The 25,194-nt window shown below is 38.5% G+C and overlaps 1 protein-coding gene across 4 annotated transcripts in view; it reads left to right on the top strand.

Moving 5' to 3' along the window:
* Positions 1-25,194, top strand: part of GARS1 (glycyl-tRNA synthetase 1) — a 45,419-nt gene that overhangs the window by 9,403 nt on the left and 10,822 nt on the right. For all 4 annotated transcript variants that reach the window (XM_081534800.1, XM_081534799.1, XM_081534802.1 and 1 more), the window contains 10 exons: positions 49-151; positions 1,176-1,317; positions 3,033-3,121; positions 3,530-3,606; positions 8,882-9,027; positions 11,443-11,592; positions 15,369-15,531; positions 17,000-17,164; positions 23,531-23,638; positions 24,369-24,514. In XM_081534800.1, the coding sequence (XP_081390926.1) occupies positions 49-151; positions 1,176-1,317; positions 3,033-3,121; positions 3,530-3,606; positions 8,882-9,027; positions 11,443-11,592; positions 15,369-15,531; positions 17,000-17,164; positions 23,531-23,638; positions 24,369-24,514 (1,289 nt within the window). The remainder of the gene's footprint in view (positions 1-48; positions 152-1,175; positions 1,318-3,032; positions 3,122-3,529; positions 3,607-8,881; positions 9,028-11,442; positions 11,593-15,368; positions 15,532-16,999; positions 17,165-23,530; positions 23,639-24,368; positions 24,515-25,194) is intronic.

The raw sequence follows: 25,194 nt of genomic DNA, 5'->3' as shown, positions 1-25,194 counted from the left end.
CCACTCACTCCTTCAATCACATATTTTCTCTTTAAAAATCTGTTACAGGAGCTAGCATTACAGCCCAAAGATGATGTTGTAGACAGAGCAAAAATGGAAGATACGCTGAAGAGGAGATTTTTCTATGATCAAGCTTTTGCTATTTATGGAGGTAGGGGATTAATGAAAGAAAAATTGTGTTGTTAGTGGCTGTAATATGGTTCTTAACTGAAAAGCACAACTTGCCAATTGATATCTCATTGTATCAGGTCATGCAAAGCAGAGGATTAGATGTCTTGCATATATTTATTTAGTCGTTCATTTGGTATGATACCAGTTCTTATTTCCTTCTATTCTCCTTATTCTTGAAGACAGCTTTTTTCCCATTAGGACTTAGGGAATTGGAGGGGTAGGCAGATATTAAGTGTTTGATGTATCCATGTACGTATCAGACTCTTCTTAAAATCCCAGTGGAGCCTTGGGAGTAGTAGAGGGCCATTTGTAGCACTGGGCAACTGTGCTGTGCCATTCCCCACAAGGGCAGTGATAAACCCTAGTTCCTACATTATTCATTATGGCAACTGCCAGGAGAAAACATTCTTCTTAGCTATGCAGATAAATTTCTACATCTCTCTGAACACTACATGAATTTATATAGACAAATATAATTCACTGATATTTTTCATAAGTAATGGGGATTATTTCAACAGTATTAAACTTTCAATACTTTGCCACCGAAACTTGATTTGATTTTTAGTCTGAGCAGATCTCTAAATGTTTTATTTCTTGAGTTTAAATAGTGGCCCAAATACCAAGAATAAATTGGAGAATGGGGTATTGGGCATCATCGTTATACCACTGATGCAGCAAGTTATTTTCTCATTTCTATGGCAGAAAACTATAATCTGCTTTTTCATTTTTTCTTGCATAAGGAGGAACTTCTTTTTGTTTTTAGGTTTTTCTAATCCTACTTGAAATTTCAGCCTTCACATACAGAAATAGTAAATGGAGTAAGACCTTTTCAGTTTAAATTTCTGTCAGCTAGTTGGAAATAAGACTCTTTAGTATTGAGGGATTTGAAGTGTTGGCTTGAATACATTTTTTGGGAATATGTGAGTCTTTCAAGTTTCTGATGTCTTCTTGCTTTGATTTGTTCAGAGTGATAAGGTAGAGTACGTTGTCCTCTCATTTTGCAGGTGTTAGTGGTCTTTATGATTTTGGCCCAGTTGGATGTGCTTTAAAAAACAATATTGTTCAGACCTGGAGGCAGCATTTTATCCAAGAGGAACAGATCCTGGAGATTGATTGTACCATGCTCACCCCTGAGCCAGTTTTAAAGTAAGACTTATACTTTGAAGGCTGAAATTCTTTAATTTATATACTTGAGTAACTTTTTGATTAAAAAAATTACCCATGTTCATTGTGAAAGTCTGAAAAATAAAAACAAAACATATACTCATTGCCAACAGGTAGCCAGTTTAAAATGATATATTTGTCCTTCCTTTTTAAGTTTAGGAGTAGCATAGTGTGGTGTCTAGTAGTATTTTTCACCTAATATAGGTGAACATTATGTCAATAAGCTTCAAGAGTATTTTTAATGACAGAATAGTATTCTCTGTTACAGATGTGGCATAATTTACTTAGCTGGTGCATTAGTGTAGGCGTTTAAGTTTTAGTTTCTGAGTTATGATTGCGCTGAACATCCTAATAGATGAATTTTTTGTATATCCTATTGATTTCTGTAGTATAAATTCATAGAAGTTCTGGGCAAAGCTATGTACATATTTTAAATTAAATACTACTATTTATATTGACGTTTCAATGCAGAAATTTAGATTGTTCCTACCAACATTGTTGAAAGCAGGTCAGGATTTCTCAGATATGAAACTGAAAGAGGAAATTTTACTATTTTTCATCATTTCATTTAATATTGCCTGTTAAAGAGTTAATTTTAGTTATTTGTATACTTTAAAGTGAAAGTGTTAGTCTCTCAGTCATGTCTGACTCTTTGTAACCCCATGGACTGTAGCCTGCCAGGCTCCTCTGTCCATGGAATTCTCCAGATAAGAATACTGGAGTAAGTAGCCATTCCCTTCTTCATGGGATCTTCCCAGCCCAGTGATCGAACCCAGGTCTCTGGCATTGCAGGCAGATTCTTTACCATCTGAGCCACCAGAGGAGCCTTTTGTATACTTTAGGCTCTCTCTCAATAATTTCAGGCAATTAGAATAAGTTGCGGAGAAGGCAATGGCACCCCACTCCAGTACTCTTGCCTGGAAAATCCCATGGACGGAGGAGCCTCGTAGGCTATAGTCCCTGGGGTCGCTAAGAGTCGGACACGACTGAGCGACTTCACTTTCACTTTTCCCTTTCATGCACTGGAGAAGGAAATGGCAACCCACTCCAGTATTCTTGCCTGGAGAATCCCAGGGACGGCGGAGTCTGGTGGGCTGCCGTCTATGGGGTCGCACAGAGTCAGACACGACTGAAGCGACTTAGCAGCAGCTTAGCAGAATAAGTTGAATTCTTGTGATAGATCTAAAAGATCAGGACAACCTATTCTTAGCTACTTGCTCCACTAATAGGAGCCACATAGAGATAATACCAGTGGCCCTACAGGTTTCAGTAGCAGAAAACTCTCTCCTTAAGATTCAGTGTCTCTACTGAGTTCTCACAAATTCTTGGCTAGTCAAATTCCCCATGGTTTTGGCTTTTGCTTGGATCACTAATAATAATGGGATAGGCATGGAATAACTGATCCTGAAAAGTAGCACAGACCTTGACAATTTGTGAAAAAGTATAATCTAGTTAATATTTTTTTTCCTAAGGGAAGGGAGAACTTGGGGAGCAGGTAGGAATAGATTTAAGGAAGAATTTTCTTTGGCATACATTTTTATCTACCATGGGATATTCCATAATGGGTATGGGAGCTTTCCTCTGTCAGATACCCAGATGTAAGCTATGGATAAATACGTAGATGGGAGATTGTCTTAAAAGGTAAATTTATGTGTTAAGCTGTATGAAAATGACTAATTGACTTGGTATTAACTTAGGACTTCTGGCCATGTAGACAAATTTGCTGACTTCATGGTGAAAGATTTAAAAAATGGAGAGTGTTTCCGTGCTGACCATCTATTGAGAGGTATGGTTTTTCATCTCAGGTAGGTACCTTTTCAAGTAGGATTGATCAAAGCAAAGGGTTTGGATTAAACTTTTCTCTCAAGTTTTTGCATTTTTTTTCTTGGGACATAATATACAAAGAATAAAGTGCACAGATCTCAGTATATAGAACAAGTCCTTTATTGAAAAAAAAGAAATATATATATATATATACACACACACACATATATACAGATAATTAGAAGTTCTAAGTCACGAAAAGAATCAAGAGAGTATCCTGACTATCTCTGTAAAACCAGCCATAAGATTCATATAAATTAAGAAATTATCCTTGGGTTCATTTTTTTACGTGCCCAATGTTGAAACTCAAAAGTACATTGTCCATTTTTCCCATTGATTGAAATTGACATGTACAACACTGTTCCTGCAGCTCATTTACAGAAATTGATGTCTGATAAGAAGTGTTCTGCAGAGAAGAAATCAGAGATGGAAAGTGTCTTGGCCCGGGTGAGTACTTGAGAGACGTTATCATGATAACCCAGGTAGGTGTGCTGTCTTTCTTTTCAGCATTTGATGACTTGAATTCCTTGTTGTGCTGACCTGGTCACAATAGTAAAGAAGGAGAGCTTACCTTCTGTCCTTCATATCATCTGTTTTTGCGTTTTTATTTTCTCTGTCAGCATTTTATGGTTAACCCTTTATTTCTGTCAAACTAGCAAGTCAGTGTAAATAGGCATGAAATTAGTTTTCTCTCCTTGGAAACCAGTTTTCTGGATTTAATAGCAAAAACCAGGACAGTGTCTAAGGATGGGTAGTGTTCAGTGTGGAGATTTGGGGCAGACATCTGTATGAGACTGTCTCATCAGCTGCTTGATCTACTTCTGATTGGACTGTCTCTGACTATGTGCTGTTCTTAGAACCTGATGGAGCAGGCCCCTGCTTTTCCTGTAGACCTTTAGTTTTGTATTTAAGTTGACAAGTTTTAGAGAAGGCATTGAGATCATCTATTCTGACTTTTAGCCAAATGCAGAAATACCTTCTATATCAGAAGTAGTTCTTACCCTTTTGGGGGGGGCCACAGACTGCTTTAAAAATTGATGAATACTGCACACCTTTGCCCCAGGAGGATCACATGCCTGTATGTGAATGTTGCTGACTTCTCACCTCATTTATCCTTTTAAGCAAAGTATTTCCCCAGCACCATGTTTGATCATGAAATCCACCACAGCTCATCTCTTAAATTTTATTTACTTCCTTGGATGAAAAAAAAAACAAACCAACCAATGTTTTGTTTTTTTTTCATCCAAGAAGTAAGATTTTCTCTACCTTGGTGTATGAATAAGTAAGGCTGAGTGTAGAACTAACACCCCAAGAAGATGTCCTTTTCATTATAGGAGACTGAAATGCAAAAGTAGGAAGTCAAGAGATACGTGGAGTAACAGGCAAATTTGGCCTTGGAGTACAGAATGAAGCAGGGCAAAGGCTAACAGAGTTTTGCCAAGAGAACGCACTGGTCATAGCAAACACCCTTTTCCAACAACATAAGAGAAGACTCTACACATGGACATCACCAGATGGCCAATACTGAAATCAGATTGATTATATTCTTTGCAGCCAAAGATAGAGAAGCTCTATACAGTCAGCAAAAACAAGATTGGGAGCTGACTATGGCTCAGATCATAAACTCCTTATTGCCAAATTCAAACTTAAATTGAAGAAAGTAGGGAAAACCACTAGACCATTCAGGTATGACCTAAATCAAATCCCTTATGATTATACAGTGGAAGTGACAAATAGATTCAAGGGATTAGATCTGATAGAGTGCCTGAAGCACTATGGATGGATGTTTGTGATTTTGTACAGGAGGCAGTGATCAAGACCATCCCCAAGAAAAAGAAGCAAAAAGGCAAAATGGTTGTCTGAGGAGGCCTCACAAATAGCTGAGAAAAGAAGAGAAGCAAAAAGCAAAGGAGAAAAGGAGAGATACACCATTTGAATCCAGAGTTCCAAAGAATAGCAAGGAGAGATAAGAAAGCCTTCCTCAGTGATCAGTGCAAAGAAATAGAGGAAAACAATAGAATGGGAAAGACTGGAGATCTCTTCTGGAGAAGGAAATGGCAACTCACTCCAGTATTCTTGCCTAGAGAATCCCATGGACAGAGGAGCCTGGTGGGCTGCTGTCCATAGGGTCGCACAGAGTCAGACACGACTGAAGCGACTTAGCAGCAGCAACAGAAATCTCTTCAAGAAAATTAGAGATACCAAGGGTACATTTCATGCACAGGTGGGCACAATAAAGGACAGAAATGGTATGGACCTAACAGAAGCAGAAGATATTAAGAAGAAATGGCAAGAATACACAGAAGAACTATACAAAGAAGATCTTCATGACCCAGATAACCACGATGGTATGACCACTCACCTAGAGCCAGACATCCTGGAATGAGAAGTCAAGTGGGCCTTAGGAAGCATCACTATGAACAAAGCTAGTGGAGGTGATGGAATTCCAGTTGAACTATTTCATATCCTAAAAGATGATGCTGTGAAAGTGCTACACTCAATATGCCATCAAATTTGGAAGACTCAGCAGTGGCCACAGGACTAGAAAAGATCAGATTTCATTCCAATCCCAAAGAAAGGCAATGCCAAAGAATGTTCAAACTACCATACAACTGCACTCATCTCACATGCTAGTAAAGTAGTGCTCAAAATTCTCTTAGCCAGTCTTCAGCAGTACGTGAACCAAGAACTTCCAGATATTCAAGCTGGTTTTATAAAAGGCAGAGGAACCAGAGATCAAATTGCCAACATCCGCTGGATTATCGAAAAAGCAAGAGAGTTCCAGAAAAACATCTACTTCTGCCTTATTGACTATGCCAAAGTCTTTGACTGTGTGGACCACAACAAACTCTGGAAAATTCTTCAAAAGGTGGGAATACCAGACCACCTGACCTGCCTCCTCAGTAATCTGTATGCAGGTCAAGAAGCACAGAACTGGACGTGGAACAACAGACTGGTTGCAAATCAGGAAAGGAGTACATGAAGGCTGTATATTGTCACCCTGCTTATTTAACTTATATGCAGAGTATATCATGCAAAATGCTGGGCTGGATGAAGCACAAACTGGAATCAGGATTGCCGAGAAGAAATATCAGTAACCTCAGACATGCAGATGACACGACCCTTACGGCAGAAAGCAAAGAAGAACTAAAGAGCCTCTTGATGAAAGTGAAAGAGGAGAGTGAAAAAGTTGGCTTAAAACTCAACATTCAGAAAACTAAGATCATGGCATCTGGTGTAATCACTTCATGGCAAATAGATGGGGAAACAATGGAAACAGTGATGCACTTTGTTTTCTTGGGCTCCAAAATCACTGAAGATGGTTGACTGCAACCTTGAAATTAAAAGACGCTTGTTCCTTGGAAGAAAAGCTATGATCAACCTAGACAACATATTAAAAAGCAGAGACATTACTTGGCCAACAAAGGTCCATCTAGTCAAATCTTTGGTTTTTTCCAGTAGACATGTATAGATGTGAGAGTTGGACTGTAAAGAAAGCTGAGCACCAAAGAATTGATGCTTTTGAACTGTGGTGTTGGATAAGACTCTTGAAAGTCCCTTGGACTGCAAGGAAATCCAACCAATCAATCGTAGTCATGAATATTCATTGGAATATTGGAATGTTGGAATCCAGTCATGAATATTCATTGGAAGGACTAATGGTGAAGCTGAAACTCCCAATACTTTGGCCACCTGATGCAAAGAACTGACTCACTAGAAAAGACCCTGATGCTGGGAAAGATTGAAGGCTGGAGGAGAAGGGGATGACAGAGGATGAGATGGCTGGATGGCATCATTGACTCGACGGACATGAGTTTGAGTAAGCTCTGGGAGTCGGTGATTTACAGGGAATCTGGCATGCTGCAGTCCATGGGGTTGCAAAGAGTCTGACACCACTGAGCGACTAAACTGAGGACTCCCTAACACTGCTTTCCTCTGATGGAAATTACGGGACACTTCTCCACTGTAGCCCTGATTTTTTTAAACCTGCTGATTTTCCTCTGCAATATCTGGCTTTCCCAACATTAGCTGAGAAATTTTCTCCTTTGTCATTTAAATTGAAAAACTTCTTAATCTGGCTATTGACTCATCTGCCAATTTATTTTGGGCCATATAAAGTATATTTTATTCCTTTTTTGAAACTCATTTCTTCCACGTTGTTGCTTTTGTTTTAGAAAATGAATTCATGTACTTTGATACTGTTATGGCCACACCCTCATTTCTCATTTCCTTCCTTTTCCAAAGACATGACCCTTACTACAAAGAAGACAGGAAAAGCACCTCAGATTACACCTAAATTATTCTGTTTTGCATTCAGAATTTTAGATTTATTAGGGATTTTGTGTGTATGTCTTTGATCTTAACAGCTTTGTTCATTTCCAAATAAATTGTCAGAAGCAGGAAATAGTTGTTATGGTAAGTCATAATTTATAGTTTGAGCACTGACTTTCTGTTTCATCAGGTACATGTTCCAGGAGAACAGTTTGGATTTTGATTTTGATTGCCATATCATATACATGTGTGACATCTCATACACGCATACACACACACAAACACAGTCAACCCTTGAACAGCATGGTTTGAACTGTGCGAGTCCACTTACACTCTGATGTGTTTCAGTAGTAAATTCTACAGTATTACACAGTTTTTAGGTGGTTGAATCTGCAGATACAGAATAACTGTGAGTGGAGAGGGCTGGCTGTAAGTTACATGCGTTGTTCAAGGGTCAGTTCTTTATTGTTGTCAATTTAATCTCCAGTGAAGTATTAGAAACCCATGGAAGTGGCCTGATACTGAAATGGCCCCAAAGGATTTCCTGGGCAGAGGCCCATCTGTTGCTTCAGCATATAATAGCATTTTCTGCATCTGTTAATGCTTGTGATTCCTTCTCAGCTTTATGAAGCTTGATATTAATAGTTTATCTAAAAGGCATTGATTCACCCTCTGTGAAGCGAGGTAGATTCTGTTCTCCCCATTTTACAGATAAGCAAACAGGCTCAGAGAGGTTAGATAGGAACTTGATCCTGAATCACACAACCCATTAGTGGTGGAGTTGGGCAATTTACCCAGGATTTTCTGATCCTGAATGGCCATAAATCATTAGTTGATTTATCTAATTATTTTTATTAGAAGTTTTTTAAGTTTTAACTATTCTTTACTATTAAATGGTTTGTCATAGTTATTTGAGGTTTTTGAATTGGAGATTGTATATCATTTTAGATGGGTTGGCATTGATCATCAATGTATAGGATGTGCAGTGCACTGGAAAATGCAGAAGTGAATAAGACACAGTTTCTGCCTTCAAGCTTCTCCCATAATGTCTAATGGGAGAGGAAAGTTACATGCACATTTAATTAATAGACAGAGAAGTGCACCTGACTCTTAAGTATACAGAGTAGTAAAATTCATTGTGTAAACTTATTTGCATGATTCTTGCTAACCAATAACTATTATAATTGAACAAGAGATATATTGCCTTATCTTTCATTGTGAAATGGTACACGTGTGAATTTTAGGTCGGTCCTACAAAGACACTCCATTTGTCTCTTGGTGAATGTAAGCTATGTAAATTGGATATGGCTTTAATATAGATATCTTGAAGATTAGGTTAATCTGATATTTTTATTTTGGGTGAATTTTAATGGTGGTTGGGTTTCATATATGTTATGCCTTGTTTTTTCTCACTCTCTAACACTAATCATTTTCTTGATGTATTCTTTAGCTCGATAACTATGGACAGCAAGAACTTGCAGATCTTTTTGTAAACTACAATGTAAAATCTCCCACTACTGGAAATGATCTTTCCCCTCCAGTGCCTTTTAACTTAATGTTTAAGACCTTCATTGGACCTGGAGGAAACATGCCTGGGTATGTATCACTTATTGTTTATGTAATATTATTATAACTTGTAATAAAAGGTAAATATTAATATCAACCATGAAGGAAAATGTTTGAAAAATGATTTGTAGGAAGTGCAGACAAATATATTAAGGAGAAATAATTATAGATATATTCTAAAATTTTATTTCTTCTTTCTGAGTATAATTTTTTTTTTTAGTATATATTGTCATTTTGGGGAGGGCATAAATACGGAAGTCTATAATCATCACTTCTTGTAGTTATTACTGCATAGGGCAGGAGAGAGTTGAAGAATGATTTTGAAGGATATTGAACTTATTGTTGAGGGAGACTTTAAAAACCATTTAGTGTAGATCACACTGCCCAATGGAACTTTCTGCAGTGGTGGAAATATTCTGTAAGCTGTTGCTGCCAGTATGGTAGCCACTAGCCACTACCATGTGGCCACTACCATGTGGCTGTTGAGCATTTGAAATGGGGCTAGTGCTTCTGGGGAACTGAATTTCTAAAGTTATTTATTTATTTTTTGGCCATGCCACATGGCATATGGGATCTTAGTTCCCCGACTAGTGATGGAACCTGTGGCCCCTGTGGTGGAAACAGAGTCTTAATCACTAGACATATGACTAGTGGCCTACCCTGTTGGACAGATTACGTTTAGCTTGTTGATTCATTAAAACGTGGTTTTTGCAGATAGAGTAGAAAACCTGTAATGGTTTGCAGTATGATCCAGAATTTATATGTCCAGATTCTTTGTTCATTGTTAGCAAACTTAGTCAAAGTATTCCATTTCATAGCCTCAGATATTTTTCTCATGGTCTCATTTTAGGGTAAGACAGGATAGGTTTTGCTAGATAAAGCTAGGTCATATTTCCTGGCATAGAGATAAAGAATAACAAAAATGAATTGTGACAATGTATTATTGGAATTATTTTAGTAAGACAGTGGGCTGATTTAGGATATTTTGTGGAAAGAGGCAAAGGATGAGCCCTTCATTTTGTTAATACAGAGAGTCATAAAATGGGCCATGACCTCACAGCCTTCCCACTGCTGTGAATTTATCTAAGGAAAGAATTCAAAAGGAAAGGAATGTATACTTACCAAGAGAGTATTAATTAATGATAGAAGATAGTGGAACAAAACAGCGAAAATGTTGTTCAGTAAAGTTCTTGGTGAAAAAATAAAAAACAGCTAGTTTTAATATGTCCTTAACTATTCCTACTTTAAAAGTGGATTTTAAAAGATACTTGAAGATAACCTGTGCTCTGAAAGTGGTTTGTAACATCTAATTCTTACTCTATATCTTTAAGCAATAACATAATGGGATTTTATTTTGGATGTGAAAATAAATGTGACTACTTTGCCAAAAAAAAAAAAAAGTATATAAATTGAAAGTAAAAATAACCTATTCATCCAGTAATTTGAGGACTGCTAAATCAATTATAGTAGTTTATTTTAGTAGAATATTCTGCAACTGTTAATAAGAAAATTTTACTGTTTTTTATAAAATGGAAAAGCATAAAGGAAAGAATTTATAATTTAGTACATTCTACTTAATAAATATGCATAGTAACTAACTATGCTTATATTTGGATAAAAACCAAAAAAATGAAAAGAATTGGTATGTTAGAGTGAGAAGAAGGTAAAATTTTATTTTTTGTTTTAAAATTTTTTTCTATAAAATGTTTCTTTTGAAGTAGGTTCTTGAGAGTGCTTTCTTATGTGATATTTTGCACAGAATATTTTCTGTGAAATTGAAAAGAAAACAATGGCTATAATGGTATACTTGAGTAACTGTGTCTTTAAAATGTGGAGAAAATCAGAAGCAGCCTTGGGCTGAAAATATAAAATACCACGAAAATTTGATCATTCTGGATTTCCCTATTTCTTTGTGTCTCTGGATACAAAGAAGAAAATGATATGAAAAGCCTTGAAATTTGCCTGCCGTGGTATAATGGTTTTGTTGAGTGAGTTCTGATGTTAATTGTCAGCCTGTACTGGCTTCTTTTTATTAACAGTTCCACGGTTATGCTTTGATGTGGGTTAACAGCAAAGGTATGCTTAACTTTATTTTTAAAAGGATCTAAAATTGTCATCTGCCTCCAAAGTAAGTGATTAATCAGGAGAATATCCAAGGTTTTAGAGACATCATAAGAGAAGTCATCTTTGACTTACTGGAGTGATGAAATAAAATGACATTTCTAACAGTGGTATTTCCATACCAATCACCTGATACCTTCTCTGTTACCTGTGTAAGAATGTTTGCTACTGAGGAAAATATCTATTTCTAAAACATTTTTAGGGCCCATATAGCTTTGTGTGAATAGTGTATTTAGGACTTTTAGGATTTGTATCTAGAATTTCAGATTTATTGGAAAACATGATTTCTTCCTTTGTAACAGACTGATTTGTTTAAATTTATAGATATTTGAGACCAGAAACTGCACAGGGGATTTTCCTGAATTTCAAACGGCTTTTGGAATTCAATCAAGGAAAGTTGCCTTTTGCTGCTGCCCAGATTGGAAATTCTTTCAGAAATGAGATCTCCCCTCGATCTGGACTGATCAGAGTCAGGTACCACCCATGGTGTTCTGCTGGTGAAATTAGTGAGTGACTTTTGCATTGAAGTGGAAACAAAGGCTTGCTGATTTGAAACAGCTTTCTTCTTTCTTACATCATTTTTTAATTTGTTTATTTTTGGTTGCACTGGGTCTTCGTTGCTGCTCACGGGCTTTCTCTAGTTGCGCAGACTTCTCACTGGGGTGGCTTCTCCTGTGGCAGAGCGCCGGCTCTAGGGTGCTTGCTCAGTAGTTGTAGCGCCCAGGCTTACTTGTTCCCCGGCACTTGGAATCTTCCCGGACCAGGGATCAAACCCGTGTCCCCTGCATTGGCAGGCAGATTCTTATCCACTGTACCACCAGGGAAGTCCTTTCTTACGTGATTATATCTTTATTTTTATCCTCCGAAAAAGTTTGTTTTATGTTTGTTACCTTCGGTTGTAATCTCTGGGATGGTGGGCTTTTTTGAGTGACTGTGTGGTTTGAAGGGAAAGGGTGAATAGCTGACGTTTCACATCTGCTCCAAAATGATCTTTTCCCCTTGTTCATGTTCTGTTTTGAGGATGGTAAGATCTCGATTGTCGACTTGATTTCTTGGAAGTGGTGGTGGACATGACAGTAGGGTGAGGCAGAAGGAGGTGAGGGTTATGGCAGGAGGGCCATCCTAGGTGTCCAGGGCCGACAGTGTTGCTGGTGTTGGGGTGAGGGTGTTTCAGTAGCCAGTTGGTATTCCTCCACATATTTGGGGCACCTTTATGACAGAAAGTCCAGCTAGCAAGCTTGCTGCTGTCTTCTGTAGTTCAGACAGTCTCTTGTCTCTATTCTAATAACCTCCCTTGTCAGGTGTATTCAGGAATGTGCAGGAAGGCATCTTGGCACTGCTGAGTTATGTTTTTCTCATTATGAGTTAGCTATTTATGACTTAGGTTTTTTGCAATTTCTATACATTTTCTCAGAGAAAAATGGCACCCCACTCCAGTACTCTTGCCTGGAAAATCCCATGGGTGGAGGAGCCTGGTAGGCTGCAGACCCATGGGGTCGCTAGGAGTCGGACACGACTGAGCGACTTCACTTTCCCTTTTCCCTTTCATGCACTGGAGAAGGAAATGGCACCCCACTCCAGTATTCTTGCCTGGAGAATCCCAGGGACGGCGGAGCCTGGTGGGCTGCCGTCTATGGGGTCGCACAGAGTCGGACACGACTGAAGCGACTTAGCAGCATACATTTTCTTACTGATATCTTAAGGTAATAAATTTCATATAAAAATGGGCTATGTCAGTAAACTTCACTTTCTTAGACTCCAAAGTATTTTCCACAGCCCCAGCAGCCCACCCATTTCCTTTGTTCTATTCTTGTCATGCTGTGCTTAGTCACTCAGTCGTGTCCGACTCTTTGTGACCCCATGAAGTGTAGCCCGCCAGGCTTCTCTGTCCATGGGGATTCTGCAGGCAAGAATACTGGAGTGGGTTGCCATGCCCTCCTCCAAGGGATCTTCCTAACCCAGGGATCGAACTGGGATCTCCTGCATTGCAGGTGGATTCTTCACCAACTGAACTACGATTCTTACTTGCTGTAATTACAAGCATCAGGCATAGCATATCCCGCCTATAACTCTATCAGAGCATGCAAAGCCCTTGCCTAATCTTGTGAGTCCTGGTGACACCCTCTGAGGAGACGCTTCTATGTTCTCACTGGACTTTATCTTCAGGCCTGTAGTCCCTTCAGCTGAATGGTCTAGAAAAGGGAGAGTTCATGAGGAAGGAGCTTGGACAACTTAAGAGAAGTGGAACAGGGAGGACCCCCTGAGCCTTGCTGCAAAACGAAAAGTAGTCCTAAACTTTAACTGGATATTGTAACATTGAAAAACTTGTCAGACTTGAATTTGTCTTATTTCTCAGTCTCTGGGTTTCTTCATGTCTTTTTTCCTTTGCTTTTGGAAAAGGAAGTGTCTGCAAACATGCTTTCAGAATACTGAGTAAGCTGTGTGAGACTGAGCTTGTCTAAAGCCACTGTTTTGGAGAGGATTTACATCAAATAGAGTAACCGTTGGATGATTATAAAGGACCATGAAGTAAGGCAAAAGTTGGGGCCTGTGGAATAAAAAGTGATAAACAGGAAAAGCAGTTTAGAACAGAGGAATGGTACCAGGAGTTAATGGGGGAAAGTCCATTGGGGCTTCCTGCCATTTTATTCCCTGGTCTTCTGGATTTTGATTGATTTTGTTATGTGCCTCTGCAGGATCCTGGCTGGAAATCCATTCATCCTTCACAAGTCAGTATCTCCATGGTTTTTATTCCATGGTAGGGCTAGGACTTGTTTAATGTTACAGCTTCTTCTTGACCTAGAGTTGGCAGGTGGTAAGTCTTTGTATAGATGTGATCCCTTTGTGATCCCTTTTAGGTGGGGAGTATCAGTTGTTCATATGAAATTTTTTAAAATTAAATTTCATTTTGATTGGCTGGCTCTGTCTTCTAGTCTGGTGACTATTTTGTCTCCACAGATCCAGGTAGAGTCTCTGAACTCAAAGACAAGAGACAGCTGATACAGTCGGTGCTAGTGTTGATTTCCATCTCCTGTCTGTGAGCTTGGATTAATTGACAGAACAGATGGAAAGACTTTGGCAGCTGATTATTTTGGGATTCTGGGCAGGGTCCTTATTTTGATCTGCCCTTCATTTTAGGTGTTCTGTTGCTGTCGTCCCGGTTGGAAGCTTTGTGAGGACAGACATCAAGCTTCTCTGTCTCTCATTTCTGTGCTCGCAGAAGATGTTTGATAGCTTTTGAAAGGCAATTAAGATATAGGTGCTGCTGGACTAAATAAGAGATGACATTAAAAAGTAAAAATAAAAAAAAAAAAACCAAAGCTCTTTTCCAATGCATTTCATGTATTTTTAGGACCCATTTAAGCAATTTTTCATTACTTCTAAAACATCTGAGATAATCATGGACATGCCCTAGTAAATTGTGTGTGTGTGTGTTTTAAAGAAGAGAGATTTGATTTTGACTCATAAAATTAACTTAAAACATTCCCCCCCAATAGCTACTAAATTGCCATTCAGGGAAATCTTTTTGGCAAACCATTACTATGTGCATATTTATTTCATCATTATGCAGTTAGCTTGATGTTAGCTTGTTCAATTCATGCCTTATGTCCTCTGCCTTGAATAACACATCATTTAAGAAGCTGTTACTCTAAAGACACCAGCTGTATGGTGCCATTATCAGTCATTTACTTGTTCAGAGCAATAAAAAGGAAGAAATCAGACTATTATAAAAGCTAAATTCACTTTTAATTTCCCACTCTTTGAAAAGTAAATATCAGGCACTTCATTTAGTGTGTATTAGTAAAGACTTGCCAATGCTTTAAGGAGAATCATTTTATTTGGAAGCCACTATTCAGTATCTCATTTTTTGTGTGTGTCTGACATTTGCTCAGATTTTCTTAATTTTATTTTTTAAAAATTGTTTTTTGATGTGAACCATTTTACAGCCTTTATTGAATTTGTTATGTTATTGTTTCTGTTTTATGTTCTGGTTTTTTGGCCAGGAGGCACATAGGATCTTGGCTCCCAACCAGGGAGTGAACCCACATCCCTGCATTAAAAAGCAAAATCTTAACCACTGGATCACCAGGGAAGTTCCTGGGTTTTCCTAATTTTAAAAAAACTGTATCAATCTATTCTTTAACAACTATTTTCCATATCATTCTGTGTTTTTGTAAAATGAAGTTTAAAATAAGGGCTTTATTTTTTTTTAAGCGTGCCACTTTTATCCCTTATATTTTTGCTTTCAGAGAATTCACAATGGCAGAAATTGAGCACTTTGTAGATCCCAGTGAGAAAGACCATCCCAAGTTCCAGAATGTGGCAGACCTCTACCTTTATTTGTATTCAGCGAAAGCCCAGGTCAGCGGACAATCCGCTCGGAAAATGCGTCTGGGAGATGCTGTTGAACAGGTAAGATTCCATAGATAACTTAATTTAGAGCATACCTCTTCCTGGAGTTCAGCACTCAGCAGATTCTGTGTACTGGATCATAAAATATTTTGACAGTCACTCTATTTTGATACAGTATGTGTTTTTGTTTTTGTTTTTTTTTACAGTATTTATTATACACTATTATTATAGTGGGAGGAAATTACCTGAATGTGCCAATGTGTGGGCCATTGGGACTAACATGAAAAAACATTTAGCAGGGCACTTGGAAAAAATTTGTTGGTTTGAATTGTACTGCATCAATTTTTTTTTTTTTTATTTATTTTTGGCCACACTCGGTCTTCATTGCTGCAGGCAGGCTTTCTCTAGTTGCGGTGTGGGCTTCTCATTGTGGTGACTTCTCTAGTTGTGGAGCACGAGCTCTAGGGTCTTAGGCTTCCGTAGTTGTGGTGTGTGGACTCAGTAGTTGCAGCTTGCAGGCTGTAGAGCTCGGACTCAGTAGTTGTGGCGCACCAGATTAGTTGCCCCACGACAGCTGGAATCTTCCCGGCCTAGGGATCAAACGCGTGTCCCCTGCATTGGCAGGCAGATTCTTAACCCCTGGACCACCATGGAAGTCACCCATCAATCTGACTTTTAACAATATGGACTGCTTTTGGGGAGACATTTTGACTCACAGGAAGCAAGCCCTTTCGATTTTAAACTCTTCTGTATTACCCATAACAATTGGGATAAGATCTTGCATATAATAGAATTTCTCTAATTATTTGCCTAGAGAAATGAGTGAGTAAAAACTTTGTAACAGTAGTTGCTGCCTAATAATGGAATGAATTGCCCTGGGAACAATGAGCTTCCTGTCTGAAAATATTCAGGTAGAGGCTGAGTGATAATTTGTCAGACAGGAAGCTCATTGTTCCCAGGGCAATTCAGAGAAGAGCCCTGCAGGTGGTAGGAGATGGGGCTAGATGATTTCTAAAACCCTTCTGTACTAAAATTGTAAGGGGACTTATACTATATGGGGTTCACAAATTTCAGTGGATTAGAATACATTAAAGTCCCCTCAGCGTGTCTTATGAGTTTTGTTAATTCAGAAGGAATATATGCCGTTCCTTAGGGTCATTATTATGAATGTCGTTTTTAGTACTGTAGATTTAGAAGGTATGAGGTATTAGGCTGAATTTTTGCTGACCCAATGAGTATGGTGGAAAGATTTTGAATGACATCATTCATTATTATCTACTTGTTAGCTTGACAGTTAAACTTTTGAAAAGAGCCTTAATCACATTTTTGGGTATTTCAGATCATTCTGAAAGCTGTATAAATTAGCTTGCTTTGTGTTTCAAAGATTTTTCAGTAGATGATAACTCAATGGAAAATGGTACCTTGGCCTTCAAAAGCCTTAACATTTATGAGTTTTTTTCATTCCTCTGTGCTTGTTTGCATGTTGCTTGCCTACTTATCTACGAGTTTGTTTATTCATTTATTTTAGGGTGTGATTAACAACTCAGTGTTGGGCTATTTCATTGGCCGCATCTACCTCTACCTCGTGAAGGTTGGAGTCTCTCCAGAGAAGCTCCGCTTCCGACAGCACATGGAGAATGAGATGGCCCATTATGCCTGTGACTGTTGGGATGCTGAATCTAAAACATCCTATGTAAGTAGAATGCAGTGGCTCTAACCATGTGATTTTCACATTGTTAACTTAGAAGCATGGATATCAAAGTTGCCTTTTGTGTGCTTCTTGTCAGAGTGGAACAAAAAGGAAAGAAATCTCTTCCTGAGCAAAATGGAAAAAGTAGTTGCCCCACTGTGCTCTCATAAGAAGAGGCTACCCTTATGTCCCAGGATCTCTTTGTAGATATGGATGCCTTTAACAGATAGAGAGAGAAAGAGAGAAGGCTGGTGACAGTGTGTTCCTGGTGTGTCCTTTCCTGGTGTGGGCAGTGTGATTGGTAACATGTCTGAACGCAGCTAAGATGGGGTGGCCACCTTCCTGACAGGGACCCCAGCAGATACTGGAAGTGGTGGCTGGGCTGAGTAAAGAAGCCCATAGTGTTCTTCGTGTGGAGAGCTGTTTGGTAGATTTGGGGGATAGACTAGGAGATTCTGACTCTCTTGTTTAGGAACTACCTTTTCTCAAATTCTGTGTAATAATAATTCAGAGAAGACCTCCAGGTTACCTCTTCACTGTTCCTTCCCACCCCCACCCTTCAGACGTGAACATTAGTACTGAAGTTTAGGATTGAAAGGCATTTGGATATAGGAGATGCTTCGGCATTGGTAGCAGTGGGAACAGGGCAGCAGCCAAGAGAAGTGGGCCCCAGAGCCTTCTGCATTTCCCTTATTTGATATTGGAGAGACTTCTCACTCATACAGAGACTTAACTCAGGGTCCTTGATTCTCACATGCCCTTGGTTTCTCTTAAAAAGTAAAACTTTTTAAAGTGCCTTTCTTTTAAAAAATAGATTCTTTTTTTTAATTAAAAAAAATTTTTTTAATGGCACTGATGCACGTATTTGCAGGGCAGGAATAGAGCTGCAGATGTAGAGGACAGACATGTGGACACAGGGTAGGAAGGAGCAGGTGGAATAAACAGAGACAGAGTAGCATTAACGTATCTACACTACCATGTGTGAAATAGACAGCTAGTAGGAAGCTGCTGTATAGCACAAGGAGCTCAGCTGGGTGCTCTGTGATGTCCTAGAGGGGTGGGGGAAGGCAGTGGGAGGGAGGCTCAAGAGGGAAGGGATATATATATACACTTACATCTGATTCGCATTGTTGTACAGCAGAAACTAACACAACATTGTAAAGTAGTTATCCTCCAGTTTAAAAAAAAAAAGAAAAAGTCATTTAAAAAATGATGACCCTTTTTTGTAAAATGGAAAATGAAAAATAATTCTTTAAGTGTGTTGTATAAAAAGTGAAACTTCCAATTGTGTGCTCCCCAGGAGTGTTTCATGTCTGTTTTCTAAATCAGGGCTCAACAAACATTTTCTATAGTAAACATAGTAAGTGTTTTAGGCTTTGTGGATCTCTGTGGCTCTCTTTTGTTTTTTGTTTTTTTTCTTTTTTTAACAACCCTTTAAAAACGTCAAATCTATTCTTAATTCCATGAACCTTGATTTGTCAATCCCTATTCAAAATAGTTTTATATGCTTCAAAAACATAAACACATGAAAAGATGCTCAACATCACTCATTATTAGAGAAATGCAAATCAAAACTATGAGGTGCGGTAGAAACCAACACAAAATTATAAAGCAATTTCTCACCAATTAAAAAATAAGTAAAATGTTTAAAAAATACACGTGTGTATATGCATAATGATATATGCATATATCTGTAGTGACTATTATTGATATTGTTTTTAACATATGCTCTTTCCTTTATTGAATTAGGAAAGAATCTATTAGGTTTTTCTTGTTATGTTACTTTCTTCACAAACTTACTTGACATATGTTTGCTTAAATAATAGTGGTAATTAGTTTCGGATTATAGGTGATCATTAGTTTCTTTATATGTACTAGATATTCTGGAATTTCTGTTTATTTTCAAGTTAAACCAATAAAGTGTTTTGTGTGAGAAGATTTCAAGCTAAACCAGACCCATATTCTTGCTGTTTTCAATTTAGATTCTGAATCCTGCCTGAATGGCATTTCATTTGTTTGTTCATTCAGTATTTGTAATTGTTAAGGGCTATATACCATTCTAAGTGTATTAGCCTATGTAATCCTCACAATAATTCCATTCGTTGGTTCTATTCCTTAGGAGACTGAAGTGCTGAGAAGTTTGTTGATTTGCCCAAGTCTCAGCAAGGGAGTGGGGGAGCGGGGCTGTGAACCAGGGCTGTCTGACTCCAGGCCCCTGCCCTTAACCATGGTGCTACACTGCTTTCATAAACCCTCCTGCACTCCTGCTCATCCTTTTCTGAGTGTCACTGTGGGCTGTGGCCAAACCCTCAAGGATCAGTTCAGTTCAGTTCAGTCGCTCAGTCGTGTCCGACTTTGCGACCCCATGAATTGCAGCACACCAGGCCTCTCTGTCCATCACCAACTCCCAGGGTCTACCCAAACCCACGTCCATCGAGTCGGTGATGCCATCCAACCATCTCATCCTCTGTAGTCCCCTTCTCCTCCCGCCCCCAATCCTACCCAGCATTAGGGTCTTTTCCAATGAGTCAACCCTTCGCATGAGGTGCCCAAAGTATTGGAGTTTCAGCTTCAACATCAGACCTTCCAATGAACACCCAGGATTGATCTCTTTTAGGATGGATTGATTGGATCTCCTTGCAGTCCAAGGGACTCTCAAGAGTCTTCTCCAACACCACAGTTCAAAAGCATCAATTCTTCGGTGCTCAGCTTTCTTCACCGTCCAACTCTCACATCCATACATGACCACTGGAAAAACCATAGCCTTGACTAGACGTACTTTTGTTGGCAAAGTAATGTCTCTGCTTTTAAGTATGCTATCTAGGTTGGCCATAACCTTCCTTCCAAGGAGTAAGCGTGTTTTAATTTCATGGCTGCAATCACCATCAGCAGTGATTTTGGAGCCCAAAAAAATAAAGTCTGACACTGTTTCCACTGTTTCCCCATCTATTTCCCATGAAGTGATGGGACCAGATGCCATGATCTTAGTTTTCTGAACGTTGAGCTTTAAGCCAACTTTTTCACTCTCCTCTTTCACCTTCATCAAGAGGCTCTTTAGTTCTTCTTCACTTTCTGCCATAAGGGTGTTGTCATCCGCATATCTGAGGTTATTGCTATTTCTCCCGGCAATCTTGATTCCAGCTTGTGTTTCTTCCAGCCCAGCGTTTCTCGTGATGTACTCTGCATATAAGTTAAATAAGCAGGGTGACAATATACAGCCTTGACGTACTCCTTTTCCTATTTGGAACCAGTCTGTTGTTTCCCACCCTCAAGGATGGGAAATCGGAAAATGTGGGTCTGAGAAGTCCTGAGGATGGGATGTACAGCATGGTGACTATAGTTAATAGTACTGTATTGTGTATTTGAAAATTGCTTAGAGAGTAGATTGCAAAAGATCTCATCACACACACACGATTATAACTGTGTGTGGTGACGGATGTTACCTAGACTTATTGTGGTGATCATTTAGCAATATATACAAATATCAAGTTGTTACATTGTACACCCGAAACTAATATCATTATGTATGCCAATTATACCTAAATTTAAAAGAATTAAAGAAAAAATTCAAAGGAAAATGTGGGCCTAGCTTTGAGATTAGGCCTCACATTTTGTGTAAGATCATAAGAAGACTGGCCTAAACAAAACCAAAAGCTCTGAAGTAATAAACTTTTAAGGAGAGGGGGAAACTCCTTTAGAGACTTGAATATTTTCTTTTTCTGAGCTTCATATTGTATTTTTTTAAATAAAAAAGTTACTGATACAGTTAATGCTCTAACCTTTTCTTCTCCCTCCTAAGGGGTCAGTCACCATGATCTCAAAATTGTTGTCTACCATTCTCAGGCATATTTTTGTAGTTTCACCATTTAGTACATAAATATCTTCATCAATATCTTTAGTAAATGATAATGAGTAAGTATATTTTTAAGAACATAGATACACTAGTTGGCATCTTTAGTGACTCAGATGGTCAAGTTACACTTTTTTAGCTTTTTTTCCCCCTCTTAATTCCTGTTGTGTTGTTTTTATGTGCTGGGGTTTCTGAGCTTATGTGAGTTTTATTTTTGCCTCTTTGTTTGAAACACCCCATGCAGTAACATGTGCTTGGGAAGCTTATTAGGTGTGATGGTTGAATTTTCCCAAACTCTTTGGATCAAAGACAAAAATACGTATTTATGAGGACTAACTAGACGTCTGCTGAACTAATAAGCCTTTTACCTCTTTGGTTCTTACTCAAATAACAGGTTCTTAAGAGTCTTTGAAAACACTTTAGATTGTGTTTTTGAAAAGTGACTTGGGCATTAACAAGAAATGGAACCTGCCACTGCTGTGATAGTAATGCTGTTATTAAGTTTAATTCTGTGATCTAAATAGTACCTGTCAGAAGTTTTCTTTTGTTGGGTAGGAAACTGGATTGAGCACAAATGCCCACATTTGTGGCCAGCTGAGATGTGTGTTTAGTACAGTCATCTGATGCCAAGTTTTGAGAGCAGTAGATACTTCGTACAAAGAAAATGCAGTCATCCCTCAGTGTCTGCTGTGACTTTGTTCCAGGACCCCCACCGACACCAAAATCCTGGGATGCTCAAGTCTCTTACATAAAAAGGCTTAGTATCTATGTAGACCCTATGCACATCCTCCCATATACTTTAAATTAGCTAGGTTACTTATGATACCAAACATAATGTAAATGCTTTGCAGATAGTTGCCAGGTTTGCAGCAAATTTAAGTTTTTGGAACTTTCTGAAGATTTTTTCCTAAATACTTCTGATTCACAGTTGAATCTGCAGATCTAGAAACCACAGATACAGAGGACTGGCTGTATTGTTGGGTGTCAACACTTAAATACACCCTTCAGAATCTACTTACAGTTTTTCAAAAACTTTTTAGAGGGAAAAGGCCAATAAAACAATGAAGTAGCAACATCGATAAAGTTCCTTTTTCCTCTTTGTCCATCTCTCCTCTCTGAGCTAAGTTTACATTTGTATGATTTCTTCTTTGACCTTTCCATATGGTAAGTACTTACATAGAGTTTACCCACATAAATTAACAAATTAAAAAGAAGAGGAAACAGATGACATTTAATATATTTGTGTTCCAGTTTAATAATGCCTTTCTAATATACAAAAATCGAGTGTGACTTTGGCATCCCCATCATTGTTAGGCCGGCATGCTGACATTCCTCTTAGTTCTTAGGTTTTCCCTTGATCTCTGAGTCTTCCCTTGATTGGTGAATCCTTGCCTTCCCGCCTGCAGCTATTATTGACCTTATTTTTTGTCACCTGTGTTGGTCTCTGAAACCATAAGAGATTTTTCAAGGGGCTAATTGGGTCACTCACCCTTGACTATTGTTATCCGTGGTAAAGACTGGTAAAACTCTTCCTCCTCTTGGCTGTCTTCCATGCTTTTAAAAGATTATGAAAGTTGTTTTCCTTCTCCACAAACTTTTTTTGAAGTGAGCACCATGTTTAGATTTGTGGGTGCATATGTTCTGTGCTAACTCACAAAAGGGAGCTTGGTTGACCCTGGGTCCTCCATGTGAGCCGCGATAGGAAGCATCTGGGGGTGTGCTGTTGTGTGTGTCCTGTGGAATTCGGGAGGTCGACTTCTGGCCAGGACTGTGATTTACTTGCTAGTGCAGAGCTCTTCTGAACTAGCCATGCCCTTCTCTTTGGCAGTTCTTAAAAGTGCACAGAGAGTAATGACTTTGTAGGTGTAAATTCTTTGATTTGAGCCAAAGTTTTAACAATACAATTGTATGGGCAGGAGGGAACCGTTACAGTTGTCCTTTGGAATCCATGGGGCATTGGTTCTAAGACCCCTTGTTGCTCTTGTTGTTTCGTCTCCCGGTCGTGTCCAACTCTGCGATCCCGTGGACTGCAGCACGCCAGGCCTCCCTGTCCCTCACCATCTCCCAAAGTTTGCCCAAGTTCATGTCCATTGCATCAGTGACACCTTGTGGATGCCAAAATCCATCAATGCTAAAGCGCTTTATGAAACAGAGTGTTGTACTAGTGGTTTCTATCAGATTCATTTTGACTCCTGGTCAAAAATTTGATAGAGATATACAAGTTTTGTCTAGGTTCACATTTTATTTCCATAGCTAAATCCCAGCAAATACTAGTTTACCCCACATTCACAATATGGCAAAATAATTCTGTCCAGAAAATAAAAAGACTATTTTGTGTACATGTGTGGATTATATTTTATAAGATTGCTACTGCTTGATGTATAAAACTGTACCCATTTCAAACATTTGTAAAAGTTGAGTGGAAATTCTGTAATTGAATTATTCATGAGTATGTATAATCTGCATGCATTTGTGAATGAACCTTGTGTGAGTTACAGATGTTTATTATGTCTTCTTAGGGCTGGATCGAGATTGTCGGATGTGCTGACCGTTCCTGTTATGACCTGTCTTGTCATGCGAGGGCCACCAAAGTCCCACTTGTAGCTGAGAAACCTCTGAAAGAGCCCATATCCTTTCTGGTCACTTCTGCAACTCAGGAGTAAACATCTTGAAAATGGACAAGTTCAAGACTGTACCTTGTTCTGTGGATGAACTGAGATGTTTTTGCACTTTATTTAAACCTATCATTTTATGCATCTTACCGTTCCTTTCTTGTTCTCTTTACCTGTAGTCTAACATGTGCCCACTCAGTGTTTGGTCCTTGAGAGAAAAATGCTCTGTATCTTTCAGGATGTTGACCAGTTTTTCTCAGCTGTTTCCAACACCTGCATCTGCATACATGCTTTTTAAATAAAGGGTGCTTGGTGAATGTCTTCTCTATCAAAACATGAGTGCCCTTTTATGATGAAATAATTTATCTCACTTGATCTGTAGATCAGCAAAGGAGAAATTTCCTTCCTTTATCAGGCAGTGACATTGTGAGTTCATCTAAGGGCTAGAGTGGTGACAGGAAGTAGATCCTATTGTGTTGAGACATAAAGAAATGAGTGAATTGTTATCAGAGTTCATTATGCTATGTATGGGTTGTATTGCTGATTAGATAATGTCCCTTTATCTCATTGTAACTTTGAAAAAGTCTCTTTTGATGATGTTTACTTATTTTGAGTGCGGTTTATCGGAATGATTTTGTGAGTAGTTATTTCGTCTTGCACTTGAAATCAGCATAAAGAGGATCTTGGATACCAGTAGGGAACTGGTAGTTGTTCTGTAGCTTTGTATTCCTTGACCCCTTTGTACAAAACAGTCAATGTTGTTCAGTTTGAACCCAATAAGGGAGCAATTGGTAAGGCGTATAAGAAGGATGCAAAGCTGGTGATGGAGTACCTTGCCATTTGTGATGAGTGTTACATTACAGAAATGGAGAAACTACTGAATGAAAAAGGGTAAGTTTTAACATGGGCTCCAGTCAGCTATGTTCTCTTTGCCATGTTTTGAAAGTTAGGGGGACATTAGTTTCTTTAGAAATTTTTGCAAGTGAGTACCATCTCTTGGCTACTTTTAAGGAACTGTTTGTTGAGATTTTGGCATTGTGACCTGGAAATAGACTTGAAATGGACTACAAAGATCTTTTTTCCTCCCAATAACTTTCTTAAAGGAGGAGACTTATCCATGGTAATTAGAAACTACATCTGTCTCTCAAGTCAATACCCATTTTTTGAGTTTTGGAGTCCTGAACGTAATTGTTGTAAGTATAAATGAAAAACCGTAGAGAAGAATCTTTAAAGGAATTCAACAAAATTCAGCACTAAACAATGTAAAGTTTAGTATGTCTGGCATGCAATAAAAAATCTCTAGCCATATGAAAAAGCATGAAAAGACCCAAAACAAGGAGAAAAGTCAATCAAAAGAAATTCCCAGAAGTGACAAGCATCATGGAAATAATACAGAAGGATGTTAAAACAGTATTCATGTGCTCAAGGTTATAAGAGAAAACATGAACATATGAGGTGGGAAATGGGAATGTACATATTTTAAAAAACCAAGTAGAACATCTAGATAGAGGTGATATTACAAATGTAATTGTGTGTACATAGCCACAATACAGAGGAATGAAATCTTCTCA

Source organism: Giraffa tippelskirchi, chromosome 10 (genome assembly GCF_054371585.1).
Source record: "Giraffa tippelskirchi isolate mGirTip1 chromosome 10, T2T-mGirTip1v1.2.pri, whole genome shotgun sequence".
Taxonomy (NCBI): domain Eukaryota; kingdom Metazoa; phylum Chordata; class Mammalia; order Artiodactyla; family Giraffidae; genus Giraffa; species Giraffa tippelskirchi.
This window is presented reverse-complemented; position numbering and strand designations above follow the sequence as displayed.